This window comes from Musa acuminata, chromosome BXJ3-11 (assembly GCF_036884655.1).
Source record: "Musa acuminata AAA Group cultivar baxijiao chromosome BXJ3-11, Cavendish_Baxijiao_AAA, whole genome shotgun sequence".
NCBI lineage: Eukaryota > Viridiplantae > Streptophyta > Magnoliopsida > Zingiberales > Musaceae > Musa > Musa acuminata.
In genome coordinates, this window is record NC_088359.1 from 816,297 (window position 1) to 835,000 (window position 18,704).

General features: G+C 39.7%; 2 protein-coding genes across 2 annotated transcripts in view; both read left to right on the plus strand.

The window, feature by feature from the left end:
- The first annotated feature begins 4,147 nt into the window (after positions 1-4,147).
- LOC103970120 (aconitate hydratase, cytoplasmic) lies at positions 4,148-14,126 on the plus strand. Its single transcript, XM_009383771.3, has 20 exons — positions 4,148-4,598; positions 4,687-4,791; positions 4,882-5,042; positions 6,068-6,160; positions 6,866-7,051; positions 7,171-7,332; positions 7,919-8,063; positions 8,245-8,387; positions 8,474-8,530; positions 8,614-8,693; positions 8,805-8,880; positions 10,097-10,282; positions 11,239-11,306; positions 11,392-11,510; positions 11,593-11,714; positions 12,448-12,546; positions 12,626-13,105; positions 13,235-13,333; positions 13,423-13,665; positions 13,758-14,126. The coding sequence occupies exons 1-20, from the start codon at positions 4,337-4,339 to the stop codon at positions 13,830-13,832; spliced, it is 2,961 nt and encodes a 986-aa protein (XP_009382046.2). The 5' UTR covers positions 4,148-4,336; the 3' UTR covers positions 13,833-14,126.
- Positions 14,127-14,775: 649 nt separating this feature from the next.
- Positions 14,776-18,704, plus strand: part of LOC103970122 (pentatricopeptide repeat-containing protein At4g35130, chloroplastic) — a 4,141-nt gene continuing 212 nt past the window's right edge. The window contains exons 1-3 of the mRNA XM_065174489.1: positions 14,776-15,253; positions 15,350-15,468; positions 15,696-18,704. The exon at positions 15,696-18,704 is cut by the window's right edge and continues 212 nt beyond it. Of these exons, the coding sequence (XP_065030561.1) occupies positions 16,297-18,648 (2,352 nt within the window). The 5' untranslated portion in view covers positions 14,776-15,253; positions 15,350-15,468; positions 15,696-16,296 and the 3' untranslated portion in view covers positions 18,649-18,704. The remainder of the gene's footprint in view (positions 15,254-15,349; positions 15,469-15,695) is intronic.

An 18,704-nucleotide genomic window follows, 5' to 3' on the forward strand; every position in this document is an offset into this window, starting at 1 on the left:
TAGGATGAAGTATAGTGATGTTGAACAAGAATAATATTATAATAGAGATCTAAAGGAGAATGATTGGTTGAGCTAGGACACATAGAAGTATCATGAATCAGTCTTAAGGAAGTTTGTTGTACACCCATATGCACCCAATGATGGATAGATATGGTGGTGGCTCTCGTCTCGAAAGGAAAAAATTAGATTTAACAAATATAACATGGTGTGACACAGATCTTGTGAGTTAAAGGATCAAAACATCGAAAAAAATTATGTTCAAGAGAGTATCTAATGAAAATATACGGTTTAAATTTTAGTTCTAACTTGTATCATGTACATGGTTGAAGCTAGGGATATCATAAATAATCAAATACTTTTAATTTATGAAGCTTGTGAGGTTTCTAAAATAATTATTTAAATTATAACTAAAGTTATAGGTTTAAGGTGGGTATATAATTGATGAGATAGATAGTCATTTGAATGGGTGTTGATCAAAAAATAAAATGGCATATAGGCTTGGTGAAAGAGGGTGATGCTAGTTTTAACTAGGTGTAAGTATTTTTTTTTTTTTTTTATGGAACCAACAAGCTAGAGTATGTATGGTGGTGACTTAAGGTGTTATATATTATTGATTGAGAGGTAATTTGTTAAGACTTGATATTTACATCCTTTATAAGAATAGATTGATTTACGGTGGACTAAAAGAAGTTTTTTACAATCTTTCGAAAATAAGTAAAAATTTAAGAAATTTTGTATTTATATTTGAGAGGATATATCTAATTGTAATTAGTAAAATAATATATACAAATAACATAAAATTTAAAAATATCAAAGGGAATAATTCATAAAAATAACATAAATAATTAGTGGAGGTAAGCTTTACTTACAAATAATATTAGATATTTAGTAAGCCCTTGGATTATTGGATCTTTTGGGTAAGACCCAATAAGATTAAATAGAGATTATTGGATATAGATCTTTTAATCTAAGAGGCTTGGGTAATTAGAGAGAGGTCTAGTACCTAATAGGACAAGATCTATTAGGTTTAAGTGTCAGAACCTCTATAAATAGGAGGGGCCAAAAGGTGGCATATGCTAGTCTCCTCTTAGCCACCCTTCCTATTATCCTCCCTCTCCTCTCCTTCTTAGCCGACAACCCTAATTTGAAGTATGTGGATAACAAAAAAGGCTAGCCTCTTCTTGATCACGGTACAACCTTATGGTGTGCATGGAGAGAAAGATTATACAATGATTATGAGACTAATTACCTTCATCATATGGATGAATATATAGTACATCAGTTTATCTAGCTATCTCGATATTTTTCTCGAATAACCTATGACTAGAAATATTTATGATTTGTGTTTATAGGCGAATTTGTTTCATTATCATGATCCAATTCTCATTACATAGATCCAAGGACATCATAATATATGCAATAAACAACATAAAGTGAAATATATCAATAATAATAATAAGCAAAAAGACCATGAAACATATCACATATGTCATCACTCATGTGAATGACTTGTATAGTACTTATGACTAACAATAAGGACTCAGCGAGGATACGTGATATTATTAGTAGATTATAAATCTTCTTTCATTTCTTTTTAATCCATATTAGTTCTTCTTGTAGATCAACATCTTTTAGCTTTCGTATCCGATGCACTTGTAGATAAGATAAAGACTTTCTCGACAATGTATTTGTAGATCAAATAAAGATTTTCTGAATGACATTAAAAAAGTACACGTAAATTTAATCAATCATTATTTAATTTGATATTAAATTTTTTTGTATAATAATAGTATAATCATAATTTTTATGCTTATACAATAAAAATAATAAAAAAATTAAAAATATATAAAATTACTAAAATCAAAACTACGAAATGATATGATTTCAAGAGAATAAAATTATTTTACTTAATCGAGTAGAACTTGGCCAGCGTTAAGACTCGAAGTCCACCACGTAATGAACGTGTAGTAAAGCCGGCCGTCCTCGATGTGTTCTTGCAGGAGCTAAAATTCGTCATTATTGATAAATAACACTATTGTTGCAAGATCACGATAAGAGAGGGATTATCTCATAATAAAAAGTGATTCAAAACAATTGATACATACTCTTCCCAACCACAACAACATTCCAAAGTTTTCTTTTGCAGAGACAATACATCTCCTGGCAACCCGTTTAAACGTTTCATGAGGTAATCTAATATATGTTTTCTCAACCAAAAAAAAAAAAAAATCCAAATAAAAATGTTTGGCTTCTGCCTCTTTCATATTTTGGATGTAAAACATACGTATAGAATTGGGGAGTCAGCGAGTCATCTTATCCGTCTGCATCATGATGTGATCTAATATGTGTTTTCTCACAAGAAAACAAAAACAAAAACAAAACAAATCCAAACAACGTTTGGCTTCTGCTTCTTCTATATTTTGGATTATGCATGGAGTATTAAATCACTTGGGCTTTGCCCAACATCAACCAAAACACAGATGGCATATGAAGTATGAGGATGAGACTCGCTCTTTTGTGCTGTGAGAAGCTCCTCCAATCCTTTCTGGGTTGGACTTTTAATGCATCCATGTATATATATTATTATATTAAATGACAACAAGCCACCATGATCACCTAATCCAACATTATATATACACACACATATATAATTATAACTGATCCCCAATGATTATAAAAATGTACTTTTACGTTTCGATCCTTTCAAGTTTTTAATAAGGTATAATTATTGCCCCTCCAAATCTTAATGTATAATATGTATACATATCCCTCCAATTTTAGTGGATATTACATTAATGAGAATTCTTGAATCCATACATTTCTTTCGATTTGAGAGGAATCTGAAACTGGTCAAACACTGTCCTTGTTTCCTGAAGATAGTTTCAGTGTCTGTGGATGGCCGCAACAAACAATGGTCATGTTTTCTAAGGCTCGCGACAAGTTTTGTATCGGAGAAGAAGAACCTTCATTCTCCGCTTGGAAATTTCCAGGAAAAAGGGCATCGAGAGATTGACTCTTCACAACACGAGACGACTCACGACAGGGAAGACCGGGAATTGCTTGTGGTCCGTGGAACAAAGCTAAGTCCGATCTCACAACAGAGATCGACTGTTGGGAGTTACGTCATATTAATATGGTAAGATCGTTTGATTACCTTAACTCCCTAACGGTGACGTTGTTGGTGAACAAATGTACCATAGCTGATGAGTCAACATGGCTAGGTCCATGGGTCAATGTCGGGAGTTCTCCGTTGGCTGAACTGGACGTCGAGATAGGTCGGGCCTTCGCGACGGGGTGTTGGTCAACGTTTTTTGGTCCAAGCACCGTCTGCGTCGAATTGCGTCTCTCCGTTCTTGGGATAGGTGACAGCTCGCCCTCCTTTACTGGGTGGTGATTTCTGAGTCGAGGCACTCGTGGCTCGGGATGATCGTTTTCCTGCAAAAAAGACCTTCGTCGGGTGATTCCCGACTTTAGCCCCTCCGATGAGCGAGTCAGTTGTCTCCCTTTTATTTTTTCCCCTTGTTTGGGAGCCAGAATAGAGGTCTTTATACTGTCGTTAAAGGGTCGGTCGTACATGGATTGACATGGTGGACATAGCACGACACCAGTACGAATTCTGGCTCAGCATGCGGGGTGTTACTGTTCCGGGATTGCCGGGACCAGGTGTGTCAAACAGTGTCTTCGAGGTACGAGTTCTGACGTGGCGTGTGACTTTAGCTGTGACGTGTCCCGGGGGTAAAACATGTCCTATCAGACGTGATATTTGATTTTTTTTTTTTTTTTTATGTCTCGTACTCATGATGATAATATGTTAATATTTATTAGAAGATTGAAATGATCGACTTGAGAGGGTTTACATACGCAAATATATAAGAGGCCGTAAGAAGAAGAAGAAGAGCAAACGTAAGCGTAATTGCCTCTTTCGACTGCCGTTCTCCCGGAGGGGGGGGACCCACTGATTCGATCAACCGCGAGCTTCCAAACAGCGAACAGCATCGTGACTTGGGCCCCGCCACAGATTTCACATGAGGAGACACCGAGTTGCACCCATATTCTCACCATGCTCAGTGGGTCGCGAAACCGAGCGGGTCCCGCAGGAGCCCGAGAATAACGCCCCCTCACGACTCCCCAGAACCCTCGGGCTTGGCGGCCGGGAATTTGACCTACGCGAGGCGAGCACTACCCACGCGTCTTCTCCACGCATCTCTCTCGCTCGATCTCCCGTCGTTGAGTTTTATCGCTCCTCCTCCTCCACTTTATATATACCCTCGCCCTCGCCGTCTCCTGTGCTCCCAATTCCTCGGCATTAACCGCATCTTTACACAAATATCTGGCAATGGCGGGGGTTTTCCTCGCACGCTCCGCCTCTCGCCTCTCCTCCTCCTCCTCCGCGCTCTCCCGGTCCGCTTGCCTCCTCCCCTCGCTCTCCTCTTCCTCTCCCGCTCCGCCGCCCTCGAACCCTAGCCCCCGTTCTGCTACCACCTTTCCGCCGCCAGCTCGCCATCTTGCCGATTTACGGTCTCCGATCAGCCACCGCGCCCTCGTCCGCTCCTCCGCCGCCGTCGCCGACCGATTTGAACGCCGGTTCGCCACCATGGGTATCCTTCTCCCTCCGGGGTTTTCCTTTCCACACCGGTCTTGATCCGGATCCGATCTGATCTTCTTGGTTTTTTCGGAATTGTGTAGCCTCGAAGAACTCGTACGAGAGCATCTTGACGACGCTTTCGAAGCCGGGAGGTGGGGAATTTGGGAAGTACTACTGCTTGCCGGCGCTAACTGACCCCAGGATCGGTAAGGACTTCGGTTGCTCGCAGTGGGGTTTCGATGTTTTCTAGTGTTGCTGAAATGATGATGATCATTGTGGTCGTCGTGGTTGTTTAGATCGGCTGCCGTACTCGATAAGGATTCTTTTGGAGTCGGCAATTCGGAACTGTGATGAGTTCCAGGTGACTGGGAAGGACGTGGAAAAGATCTTGGACTGGGAGAACACCTCGCCTAAGCAAGTTGAGATTCCCTTCAAGCCTGCTCGTGTTCTCCTTCAGGTAATTCTTCTCCCCGTGATTTCCATTTTGATTTTGGAAAATTTTTCTTAAATTTGAAGTTGCGCCTAATCTTGGTAATGATTTGTAACGTAACTTGTTGTTTTTTGTTCAACCTATTATGTCAATTTTTATTTGTGACTATGGGGGAGGGTGTTTTCTTCTAATGAAAGAAGTCAAAGTTTCCAATATATTTTATTTTTTATTTGTATGGAGAGTGGTAATCGAACAAATAAGAAAAAACAATTTAATATGCTTGTCGATGGCCTGCACCATTTAGCTTTCTGATTCTCTATTGACACAATATGTCCTGAGACGACTGATCATAGTGGACTAACCGATAGGACCTTTTAAATACAAATATAGAGCTTATTTAGGAAAAAACAAATATTTTATTGTTTTATATTTGTTTCAGTGATCTGTCTCGCATGTGTAACTGGAGAAATAGTTTATTATTAGAGGTTTTTGATATTTACACGTAAAAATGCACTTGGTAATCATCCTAAATATCTAAATCAAGAGGCACTTGTAGCATGTGGCTACTTGATTTGGAAGTTATAATATTTCTCTTTTCTTTATTTAGGCATCTCTAATTTATTGAATATATGGATGATCATTTAGGTTTCTCAATAATATAATAAATCCATATAAAATTTAATAAAATTTAAATTGTAAACTATAGATGACATCGGGAATAACTCTCTGATTAAATGGCAATGCATTGTGATAGAGACAAGGTGCTAGATAGCAGGTAATATTCTTTGTTTGTGTCCAATGCCTTTCAGATTATACTTTTCTCTTTATTCTAGAAAAGGCGAACATTATTTTGTCTTCTCCCATGTCGTCTTAGAACTATATATAGCTTTGATTAGAAGTAAAATTTAGAAAATTTATCATAAACTTCTCCTTTTCATTGCAAACCTTTGTTCAACATAATGCGACATCCATGAAAGTTAAACTAAGCTGTTAAATATTCTTTTTTGTGCTACTAATAGTGAAAATTTCTTTGGCTTTTGAATGTTTGTTAGGATTTCACTGGTGTTCCAGCTGTTGTTGATCTTGCATGCATGCGAGATGCTATGAAGAATCTTGGGAGTGATCCAAATAAAATCAACCCCTTGGTAAGAGCTTTAAAATTGTAGTTATATCATTCTTTCTGTTATTTAAATTTGTCTTCAACTATACTTGTATATATCTTTTTGGAGGTAAATCTCCATCAATTTTTCTTGTCTTTATAGCCAAAATTCCTTTAGAACTTATACATCCAATTTCGTACCACTGAGTTTTTTTCTTTTATTGATTGACTAAACTTATATATGTAGGCAAATAAGTAAGTAAAGGATATGATATATGGTGCTCTTTTGACATGATATATTTTAGTTTATGATTAAAAAATCAAGCAAACATTGTAATTTAGTGGATTAGTGGAGTACCTAACATTTTCTTGATCAATTGTAATTTAAGGGATTGAAGGAGCTGGTAATCTTTTGGTTATGGAGCTTCCATACAAATGATTTTGTGATCATTTGCTGCAACTCTCTAGGCACCCTTATCTATTTGATACATTTGATCTTTAATTTTTTACTCTGTCATTCTGTCAATGTAATTGCTAGGCTAAAAACCTTGTGAAAGCATGTTCAAAATTTACATTGGTTAAACTTTTGGATTTTGACTATTGTTCCACTTGTTTTATAAGACAATATGAAATAAGAAAAAGGGAAAAAGATCCATTTTGAATGTCAGAACTCTTGAATGTCGATATTTTTTCACATCCATTAGTGTTTCTCATTTTGAATAAATCATTAGACTTAAAATTTATCATGCAGGTACCTGTGGACCTTGTTATTGATCACTCGGTGCAGGTTGATGTGGCAAGATCACAAAATGCAGTGCAGGCAAATATGGAACTTGAATTTCATCGTAACAAGGAAAGATTTGGTTTTCTCAAGTGGGGTTCGAATGCTTTCAGTAACATGCTTGTGGTTCCACCAGGATCTGGCATTGTCCATCAGGTAATCTTCTTGATTATGAAAAAATGATGATGCTGGCTCAGTAGTTTTACATTATTTCCCTATAAATATCTTGATTTTTTCACTCATATTTGTTTTGAGTTCTAAGGTGCCTTTTGTAGGTGAATTTAGAATATCTTGGTCGTGTTGTTTTCAACAACGGGGGACTGCTTTACCCTGATAGTGTGGTTGGGACTGATTCTCATACAACCATGATAGATGGGTTAGGTGTTGCTGGCTGGGGTGTTGGTGGAATTGAGGCAGAAGCCGCAATGCTTGGCCAGGTAAGTCTATTTTATTGGCAGTGTCAAATTTTGAGATCTTCATCTGCTTGCATTTTTGTTCCACTTGCCTGGAACATGTCATGGAGCACAATTCCTTTGCTTCACTCCTTGTTTGTTCTAATTTTACAATATAATGCTTTGGTTCCTTTGGATACATAGTGATCTGATGTGTCTATCTGTAGCTACTGAATTTGCTAAAATGTTCCACAATGTGACTTTCTTAATTTCACTACTTGATGGACTGCCTGAGATCAATGATCAGTTAGAAACTTCTTATGTTTAACACTTAAGCTATTTCACTACTTGAGGGAGAGAGATCATTGTCAACGACTTTATATGGCACCAGGTGAGATAATTCTACTTACAATATCGAACATAAATAACATCTGTAGGCCTTGATAAATTTGACGGGTGTAGTAAGTTAATTTGCGACTGTGTGTATTGGCATTATTGATTCCTATTTCTCTGACTGAAATCTACATGCTTATAAGTTGCAACTATGATTTATTTACAGGTGTGCATTATACAAGAATCATTAACTCTACAAAGTTTGTTAATTTATTCTTGTCCTTTCTAACTACTGCAGCCGATGAGCATGGTACTGCCTGGAGTTGTTGGTTTCAAACTTGGTGGAAAATTGAGGAATGGTGTGACCGCTACAGACTTGGTTCTGACTGTGACCCAGATGCTTCGGAAGCATGGAGTCGTTGGGAAGTTTGTTGAGTTTTATGGTATATGATTTAACGTGCCTCAAAAGTTTTACCTTTTTGGGGTTATTGATTTTCAATTTTTTTCTTCAACATTTCAAGGGTGTAATTATCACTCTCTCTTTCTCTCTCTATATGCACACACATATATACATGTATATCCTACATTGTCCTTGTTAAATTGTGTTATAATATCTTTATACAGGAGAAGGCATGAGTGAACTTTCTTTAGCAGATCGTGCCACTATTGCAAATATGTCCCCTGAGTATGGAGCAACTATGGGTTTCTTCCCAGTTGACCATGTCACACTGCAGTATTTGAAACTGACTGGAAGAAGTGATGAGACTGTAATTTTCCATTATTATATATAATTGTTGTTATGAGAAATTTTATAAATGCACTCTAACTTGGTAATTCCCTACTCAACTGTTAGGTGGCCATGATAGAAACATACTTACGAGCCAATAAAATGTTTGTTGACTACAGTCAGGTAACCTGCTCTTGACCAAATGATGACCACATGAAAATGTTGCTTATTTTGATGTTAGTTATCTGGTTGATAATTCCTAACAGCCACAAACTGAAAGAGTATACTCATCTTATTTGGAGTTGAATCTGGAAGATGTAGAACCATGCATATCAGGACCTAAAAGGTAAGTAACCTTGGACACAAATTGAAGCCTTTGACTAGCTTGCAATTTTGAAGTTCTGGCTGAATACATTCATATCCTGTGCTTTAGCTTCTGAAATAATCTAATATGCAGGCCTCATGATCGAGTCCCTTTGAAGGGAATGAAATCAGATTGGCAGACTTGTTTAGACAACAAAGTTGGCTTCAAGGTACTCAGTGTCCTTTATCGTGCATTTTTCAGTGATGCAGTGTAAAATTAGTTCAGATGTTAATGAATATTGTCATGCTGAAAAAGGAACTACCAAATAAATAGCTTATTCATTTTTGTTGTCTTCAGTGCTTCCAATTTTCACCTATGCACCTTTAGTTATCACCAGTGCTTCCAGTCTTCTATTTCCTAGTACCTAAAATTGTTTATTTCCTTGTGTTTCCAGTAGCATTTCCTAAGTTCTCAATAGATGTTTCACCATCAACTTTTTTGGCTTCATTTCTTGTGTTTTCATTAATATTTCACCATTAATATATGCACACATTCAGCTAAACCCTTTCTATTATGAGTAGGAATTTGGAACTCTCTGATTGTCAAAAAAGGAACTAATGATGAGGAAAAGGAGAATTTGCAAGAGTCCCACAATAAGCTAATGCTTCCAGTTCTTCTAAATATTAATTTCTTTCTGTTCTAGGTAATTAGCTTTTCTCAGTAAAATGGGATTGTTCCCATGTGTTAATTGTCATGCACATATCTAACTTCTGCTAACTTCTGCACATCAGTAAATGAGACATCTCTATAATCATTTATGTTACTGTTAGGCATCGCTAATTGGCTAGCGACTTTGCTAGGACCAATAGGGCTGATCATTTTTGGAGGGCTATCTGGGCCCTACCCTTGTTTTGACTACCTCTGATTGTAACGGCATTGGCCATATCAGATTGATCTAGTAATATAGTTTTGATATTTTGAAAAAAAAAAGTTACTGCTAGGCTTATGTTTACTAGCTGAATAAGAACAACAAAGAAAAGGGTGCTATATAAGCATAACCTAAGTACCTGGCCATGTTGTTCTGGCCATACCATCCGGTGGGGAATCCTTTCTTTGGCAACACAGATATGAAAAGTCAAAATTTTGTTCACTATAAAAATGAGGCACATAACAAAAATATTTTTTTTGTTAGAAAATGTCTCTCACGAAAACTAGTTTTGCCTGTACCTGGGCATCTGTCTGGCAGTTTCCCATATGTCACTAATCTCATTTGTACATATCAATTTAAATTATCAGATATTGCACAATATTCCCTTTGGCAATTGTGCTTTGTATACAAAAGCAAGAATACATGTAAAATGATATTGCAGGTTAACTGCATCTTGCATGTTTTACAATAAGATTTGCTTTATAGTTGTTCCAACAATCCATATGTTTTTTTGTAGGGTTTTGCTGTGCCAAAAGAATCACAGAACAAAATTGCAGAATTTTCTTTCCGTGGTACACCTGCCCAGATTAAGCATGGTGATGTTGTGATTGCTGCAATTACCAGTTGCACGAACACATCAAATCCTAGTGTAATGCTTGGAGCTGCTTTGGTTGCAAAGAAGGCTTGTGAGCTGGGTCTTGAGGTTAACTATGATGCTTTAGCATTTGCATAATGCATACCTCTTTTATTTCTCCTTTTCTAACATTTCAGTTATTAGACAAAAAATTCAATTTTGTCATCCTATTGTGTTCAGGACTGTCACGAGCAACTGTCATAATATCATAAACAATTACCTTCTATGAATGAAGTCATTAGCTGCAAGGAAAAGATAACTATGATATGCTAATATCACTAGTAATCACCTTTCAATTCTTTGATATCACTATCTGATATTTGTTGACAAAGAGGGTACATTTTACTAATGACTTTCTTAAAGTACATACTGTTCTCTTCTGTTTAAGCATATCAGGCATACTTCTCTTTCATGATGAACAAAAAGCTATGTATTTGTATCAAACCCAGTGCTGATATTACATAATGCAATTTGTCTGTGGCTGCAATTGGTGAAGGATTTCATCTTCGCCTTGATCAGTATCTTAGAAAGTTAATATGCCTGATAACATACTTTTCTCTTCTTTTTTTCTTTTCTGATGCAGGAATGTAGGTAGTATTTACTTTTATTGTTATAATTAAATGTATCTCCACTGTTTATTGAATACTGCAGCATGCCCATGATATACCATACGGCCATAAATGCTATATATCTGATTCAACTGAATTGGATTTGACTGCACCAAGTCTAATTTCTAGCAGAGTTGATGTCTTGTGCGTATTTTTACCCGCATTTGTACAACTAGTGAAGCATTTATGTCCTTATGATTAATATTCAATAATCAATACTTATGCCCATCAAAATGACACGTTGTATGGCAGCTGCTTAGTCGAGTAAATTGCAATTAAAATTTGAAGTAGGTTATGTATATTAGAAAGTAATTCAATCAACAGCTTCAACATGTTTAATCTGTAGTTGATACAGTTCAGATACCCACATGCCAATACTCGATTCCCTTTGTCTAATATTCTTCTCATTCAAATCAGGTGAAACCATGGATTAAGACTAGTCTTGCTCCAGGTTCTGGAGTTGTGACTAAATACCTGGAGAAGAGGTAGCTTTAAAGATTGTAGCAGCAGTACTTATAATTTTAAGCTTCTCTGTTATTTCAAAACTTAAACCTGGAATGTTTATTTCAGTGGTCTGCAGAAGTACTTGGACCAGCTGGGTTTCAATATAGTTGGATATGGGTGCACTACCTGCATTGGAAATTCTGGTGAGCTGGATGAAGCAGTATCAGCTGCCATATCTGAGAATGGTAATGTTTTTAATTTCTTCAGGTTAGTACATTCTTTTGTTCTCTTAAAAAATGAAGTCTGAAGTTGGTGTTGTACTTCCAGACATAGTTGCTGCTGCTGTGTTGTCTGGGAATAGGAACTTTGAGGGGCGTGTACATCCTTTGACCAGAGCAAATTATCTTGCATCACCTCCCCTTGTGGTAGCTTATGCTCTTGCTGGCACGGTATGCATCAATGGTCTTGATCTGCCACTTTCTTATCTGTATTTTCTGTAAAAGCAGTAGTCGAAATTCTGTCATATTTTCTGTTATTTCACGTTAATATTACTTGGAAAAGAACTTACTAATGAAAAGTAATGTTTAATGATGGAAATTAATAGTTCCAAGACAGCATACTGTTACTTCTAAATCTGAAATTGATGGAAGAACCTGGTCATTATTATAAGTCATGAAAAGGTGATGGCCTTGAGGTATTATGTTTAATAGAAAGCTTGAGAAGTACGAGGATATAATTTTCCTTGATGGACTGGGCATAGTTTGCAGTTATCTGTCAGCTAGTTTACTTTTACGATGTACTTAACTTGCCTAACTGTCTAGCATTTATGTCATCTTTTCATGTTACATTCTTATGTTGACCACTCTGGAAAACTCTGAGTTCTTACTAAAGACAGAAATTAATTCAGATCATAAACTTCCAACCAACTTTTAGCACCAAATTGAAAAAAAAATCTAAATATGTGTTCCTCTTGAAAGGAAAATTATTTGTTAAGATGCCGAATAATTAATATGTGGTCCTTTCAACCTGTCTTTTAGAGGAACCTCTAGTCTTATGACACAGTTGATCTGTACTTGTTAGTTATTATATTTAGAATGTATACAACATCAGCAAAGACATGCTAAATTTCATGAAGACCAAATCAAATATGGATTTAACCGTTTAACAAGAATCATCTTGCAGGTTGACATTGACTTTGAAAAAGAACCTATAGGGACCTCGAAGGATGGAAAGAAGGTTTACTTCAAGGATATTTGGCCCTTGAATGAAGAGATAGCAGATGTGAGATATTCCTTGTGTGTTCCCTATTTTTATTATTATTAGAAGGCCTGGTTCAAACTTGTTTTCTTTGTTTCTCTAGGTTGTACAATCTAGTGTGCTTCCAGACATGTTTAAGGAAACATACAAGGCAATAACCAAAGGGAATCCCATGTGGAACCAGCTGTCAGTGCCATCTAGTACTCTCTACACATGGGATCCTACATCAACATACATTCATGAACCTCCTTATTTCAAGGACATGACGATGTCACCCCCCGGTCCACATCCTGTGAAAGATGCTTATTGCTTGCTGAACTTCGGTGACAGTATCACAACAGATCACATTTCACCTGCCGGAAGCATTCACAAGGACAGTCCAGCTGCCAAGTACTTGATGGAGCGTGGTGTTTCTCCGAAAGACTTCAACTCATACGGGAGTCGCCGAGGAAATGATGAGGTTATGGCAAGGGGAACATTTGCAAACATTCGCCTCGTTAACAAGTTCTTGAAAGGAGAAGTTGGTCCCAAAACCATTCACGTTCCCTCTGGCGAGAAACTTTCTGCATTTGACGCTGCCACGGTTAGTTACTTCAGAACCGCTCATAGCTTGTGTACTACTTCATGTAGGAGCTGCACTACATAGACTTGTTCTTGTCAAAATCAAGTAGAGTACGTTTCACTTAACTAATATTTTTCGCTTTGTTTGCAGAGATACAAAAGCGAGGGGCATGATACTATAGTATTGGCAGGTGAAGAATATGGAAGTGGAAGTTCTCGTGATTGGGCCGCAAAGGGCCCGATGCTACAGGTTACTTCTCTAGGTCTTAGTTATTAGTATCATCTGGTAATATTTTCCCCATGATATTAATATTTCCTGGAACACTGTCATGATTGCAGGGTGTCAAAGCAGTGATAGCGAAAAGCTTTGAGAGAATTCACCGTAGCAACCTTGTCGGCATGGGAATTATCCCCTTGTGTTTCAAGTCTGGGGAAGACGCAGAGACCCTCGGCTTGACAGGTCATGAACGTTACACCATCCACCTACCAAGCAATGTGAGTGATATCAAACCCGGACAGGATGTCACAGTGACGACAGATACTGGCAAGTCATTCACATGCACGGTTCGCTTTGACACCGAGGTACAAATATAAGTTCCGTTGGTTCTTTTAATCTTATGCTTTTTTTTTAATGTTGTAAATTTTAGTTATTGATATGCTTCCTGTTGGTGCAGGTGGAGCTAGCATACTACAACCACGGTGGAATTCTGCCATACGTCATTAGGAGCTTGATCAAAGCCAATAATTAATTTTGAGCACGGATCGACAAGGAGCCGTTCCTGTATAACATCGTCTTTTCATTTTTATTTATCGGGTTTAAAATATTTCATTGTGTGCGTTTGGGCACAGGCATTGTGAAATCGGTCTTGGGTTTTTTCCATCAAACCGGCCCAAGAAATAAAAAGGGCACCACCACCTGATAACCCTCAAGAGATTTTTATCACATTAAGTGCTTCAGCACATGATGATGGCTCGTCGATGATGATAGGAAATTTATTTGCTGGACTGATCAAATCAAGTTGCTATGTTGAGCCATTACTTTCCGTCAAGTCGTCTTGATCCATATGTGTGGCTCTCAACTTTTAAGGTTAAAGGACTGCTGGTTGTTTTTAATATGCATCATAATTTACACTATCCTTTTCTTTGTGGTTACCACCAGCTGATCAAACCGTCCATGTGAATCTGACGGTAACAAATGATGCGAGAAAGACAAGACGGTGGTCAGTTTGATTAGTTTTCTTTAATTGGTGATCCTCTCCAATTTATGTTGCTACCTAACTGAGGCACTATAATAACAGTGCGGGAAGCCCGATGCATACAAAAAATGATTTTGGATGACCCCACTCACTCTTTATCTCCTTCGTTTGGTGGCATATCCAACCACCGTTGTCAATTTCATTGTCTCCTTATATTTAAAGCGACGTTACGATGAAATTACAGCATTCATTCATTCATTCATTCATTCTCTCTCTTTATTCCAAGTTTTCACAGTTTTACAAGCAACCGATCGGCTACAGTAATCAGATTTCATCTCTCTTGATCCCTCTGTAATTGACACTGTAGCCAATAAATTTCATCAAGAAGATTGCACCATAGTGGGTGGAGCAGTGGGTTGAAATGGAGAGATTCCGCACCCGGTTTGGACCAGATACAATGGCAGCCCAGTGGAGAAGTCATTTGGTGGGCCCTTTGATGACACTCCAACTTTGATCAGCAGGAAGAAAACGACGTGAGATGGAGAAGATAAAGCCAAGGCTTATAAAGCTGAAAGGAAGTAGAAGCGCACAAGGAATGTAGAGGAAGGATCACAACTCCACTTCAGATCGGGTAGATTGCAACACCAGTTTCCGAGATTCTTCAATATAGTATTTGTCTACATATATGTTACGGTAAAGAGAGAACCGCAGCAGGGCCAAGGAAAAGAAGCGGCATGGAGATGGCAAAGACCGGTGCACAGAAGAAGCCTGCCATCTTCAGAAAGAAGGCATCAGCTCCACCACCGCCTCCGCCGCCGCTGTGGGCGCCGTCGGCGGCTACAAGACCGATCAAGGTGAGGAGTTCCACGAGGGACGAGATCGACCGGTACTGGCGGATGAGAAGAATGATCGAGGAGGACCACCTCCTCTTCGCGCAGAAGGCGGCGGCCAGGATCAGGGCCAAGGCTCTCAAGGCGAGTCCTTCCCGCTTCTTGATTGCGTTGATTTATGGGACCCAAAGATGTTTTCCTTGGACCTTGCCGCCGCCATGATGAAATTGTGCTGTGCAGGAGGAAGACCATCGACGATTCGAGGAGCTGCTGCAGAAGATGATGGAAGAAGAGGAGGAACAGACGGGCGGCGGCGGCGGCGGCGGAAACAAGGAGCTACCGATAGGAATCAAGGACTGGTGGGCTTGAAACCACTCACCTCCGCTTTGTCTTCTTTTCTAAAGACAATCAAGCAAAGCATTTAGGATGTTGACTTTGTGGCTGCATGAACAGTGACCATGATTCCATCCTTTTTCTTGAGACTCCCTTTACTCCACCAAGCCAAAAAGTGAAGAGACGATCGAAAGATACATATCATCATCTGGTTTCCGACTCTACTAATTCTTAGATCACCACTCGACTGCAGGTGGACCAGAAGCAAGTATGCGTATCTGAACCAGCCGACCATCGTATCCACGGGGGAGACCGCGGCACCAAAGCGACCTGCTTTTGTACCTCTCTCCGGCCATGGAGCACTGCTGTGTCACATCATTCGGAGTTCACTAGACGCGCGAGCTCAGATGATGGCGGCCGAGACCGACACGACCGGCGTTAATCCTCCTCTCTAACAAACGCATATAAATATGCATTTGGGACATCAAACAATTGCTCATGTGATGGTGTATGCTTTGCACAGAAGATTCAGTTTGCTAATTGTGTGTCTATAATGCTTTAATAAGTCCTTTCTTTTGTGTGGTTTGATCACATTTCATTACTGACGTGTCGGTGGGTGGTTTCATCATTTCATTACTGACATATGGTGGAAGAGACGTTAAAAATAAAAATACTTTTTAATTTCCAGAAAACACTTCCAAATTTCAAGCGACTTTGCAGCAGCCTCGACCAGACCTGTCGTATTCATCTTTGGATAGCTCGTGTAAGCCAAAGAACAGAAAACAAAAACACGAGCGATACCTCACTCGCAAATTGATCCCCTCTCGTTTCTCCTGCCGTTGGGTGTTGCTATTATGGCCACGGCATTCGTTCACAGCTCCTGCAACAACGTCTCCGGCAGCAATCCACAGCGTCGCCTCCTCAGAGAATCCCCCGCCGCCTCCACCTCGACCACCAGGCGCCGGTCCAGAGTCAACCTAGCCTCCGTCGCCCGCACGCTCTTCTCCCTCATAAACGCCGGACGAGTCCGAGAAGCTGCGTCTTTGTTCGAGAGCACCGAGAAGCCCGACACGTTCCTGTGGAACCTCATGATCAGGGGGTACGCCAACGCCGAGCTCTACGAAGAAGCCGTCCATGTTTACCGCCGAATGCAGGACGCGGGCGTCTGGGCGGATCATTTCACCTTCCCCTTCGTGATCAAATCCTTTGCCAACTCGTCATCGTACGATGACGGGCTGAGGATCCATGCCAAGATCATCAAGGTTGGGTTGGATTCAGATCTTTTCATCTGCAATTCGCTTGTAACGATGTATTCCAAGTTTGGGCTCCTCAGCGCTGCCGAGAGGGTGTTCTACGAAATGCCTGAAAGGGATGACGTGTCATGGAATTCGCTCGTCGATGGTTATGTTTCGAATGGAGAAGGCTGGAGGTCTTTGGTGTGCATCAAACAGATGCAAGAGGCTTTTGACATGAAGCTTGATTGGTTCGCTATCACGAGTGCTCTGGCAGCCTGTTCTCTGGAGCTGTGTTTGGAGCAAGGGAAGGAGATCCATTGCCATGTCATAAGGAATGGGCTAGAGCCTGATATCAAGCTCCAGACTGCTCTTCTAGACATGTACTGCAAAAATGGAGACATGGTCTATGCCGAAAGACTATTCAGCTCAATGTCTCGGAGAAACGTCGTAACTTGGAACGCCTTGATTGGCGGGTATGCGCTGAATGATGAACCACTGCAGGCATTTGCTAGCGCCATCAAAATGCAAGACAATTACATGATTCCAGATACAATCACACTGGTGAATCTCCTACCTGCGTGTGCGGAACTGAGAAGCATGGATCATGGAAAGGCGATTCACGCATTAGCAATTAGAAAAGGGTTCCTTCCTCATCTGATCCTTGAGACCGCCTTGATGGATATGTATGCGAAATGCGGAGATCTGAAGCCCTCAGAATTGTTATTCGAAAAGATGACCGAGAAGAGCTTGGTATCATGGAATGCCATGATCGCGGCCTACGTACAAAATGGGAGGAACTTAGAAGCACTGCAGCTCTTTCTCCACCTTCAGGAAGGGCCTCTCGGACCGGATGTCTTCACCATTTCAAGCATCATCCCTGCCTGTGCCGAGCTAGCATCACTACAGCAAGGAACGCAAATTCACAGCTATGTCTTGAGGGCTGGGTATGGAAGTGACTCTGTTGTGCTGAATTCCATCGTAAACATGTATGCAAGATGTGGTGATCTGAACATCTCAAGGCAAGTGTTTGATAGAATGAGGTGCAGGGACCTGGTCTCATGGAATATACTCATCATGGGTTATGCTATTCATGGACACGGGAAAGCTGCATTAGAACTGTTCTCTGCTATGAAGGACACCGGATTGAAGCCTAACCAGAGTACATTCACATCGGTGTTAACTGCTTGCAGCATAACTGGCTTATCCGACGAAGGTTGGCTGCACTTTGATTCTATGCAACAAGAATACGGCATGTCTCCTGAGATTGAGCATTATGGATGCATGGTCGATCTCCTTGGACGGACAGGAGATCTGAGAGCAGCAATAGACTTCATAAACAAAATGCCATTAGATCCTACCGCAAGAATATGGGGATCACTTTTAACCGCAGGTAGGAACAACAGGAACATCGAAGTAGCAGAGTTTGCAGCAGAACAAATCTTACGATTGGAACATGACAACACTGGTTGTTATGTCCTACTCTCGAGCATGTATGCTGATGCCGGGAAACGGGAAGATGCGAACAGGGTGATGTCTCTTATGACGCAGAAGGGGCTCAACAGGACGGCAGCAAGAAGTCTGGTCGAGTTTGATGGAAAAACATGCAGTTTTGTTAATGGAGACAAATCGCATGCTCAAAGCTATAAGATTCATCAAGTGTCGAGTGTTCTTTCAAGAAAGATTGAAGAAGCTGCTTGTGATCCTGGTGCCATATTTGACCCAATTGATGCAGTAATGAAGAGAGCAAATTCACCGAACAGGCACAGCTTAAGGCTAGCAGTTATATTTAGATTGATATCGTCGACAGTTGGAAGCCCCGTCTTAGTGAAGAAGAATGTCCGAATATGTAATCATTGCCACCATGCAGTCAAGCTGATATCTGGTTTTAGCGGACGAGAAATTATTGTTGGTGACACAAAGATCTATCATCACTTCTCCAATGGCACATGTAGTTGTGGTGATTATTGGTGACCTCAATCACGACATATATATAGTAAAGATAAATCGAGTGCACTAAGGCATGATGT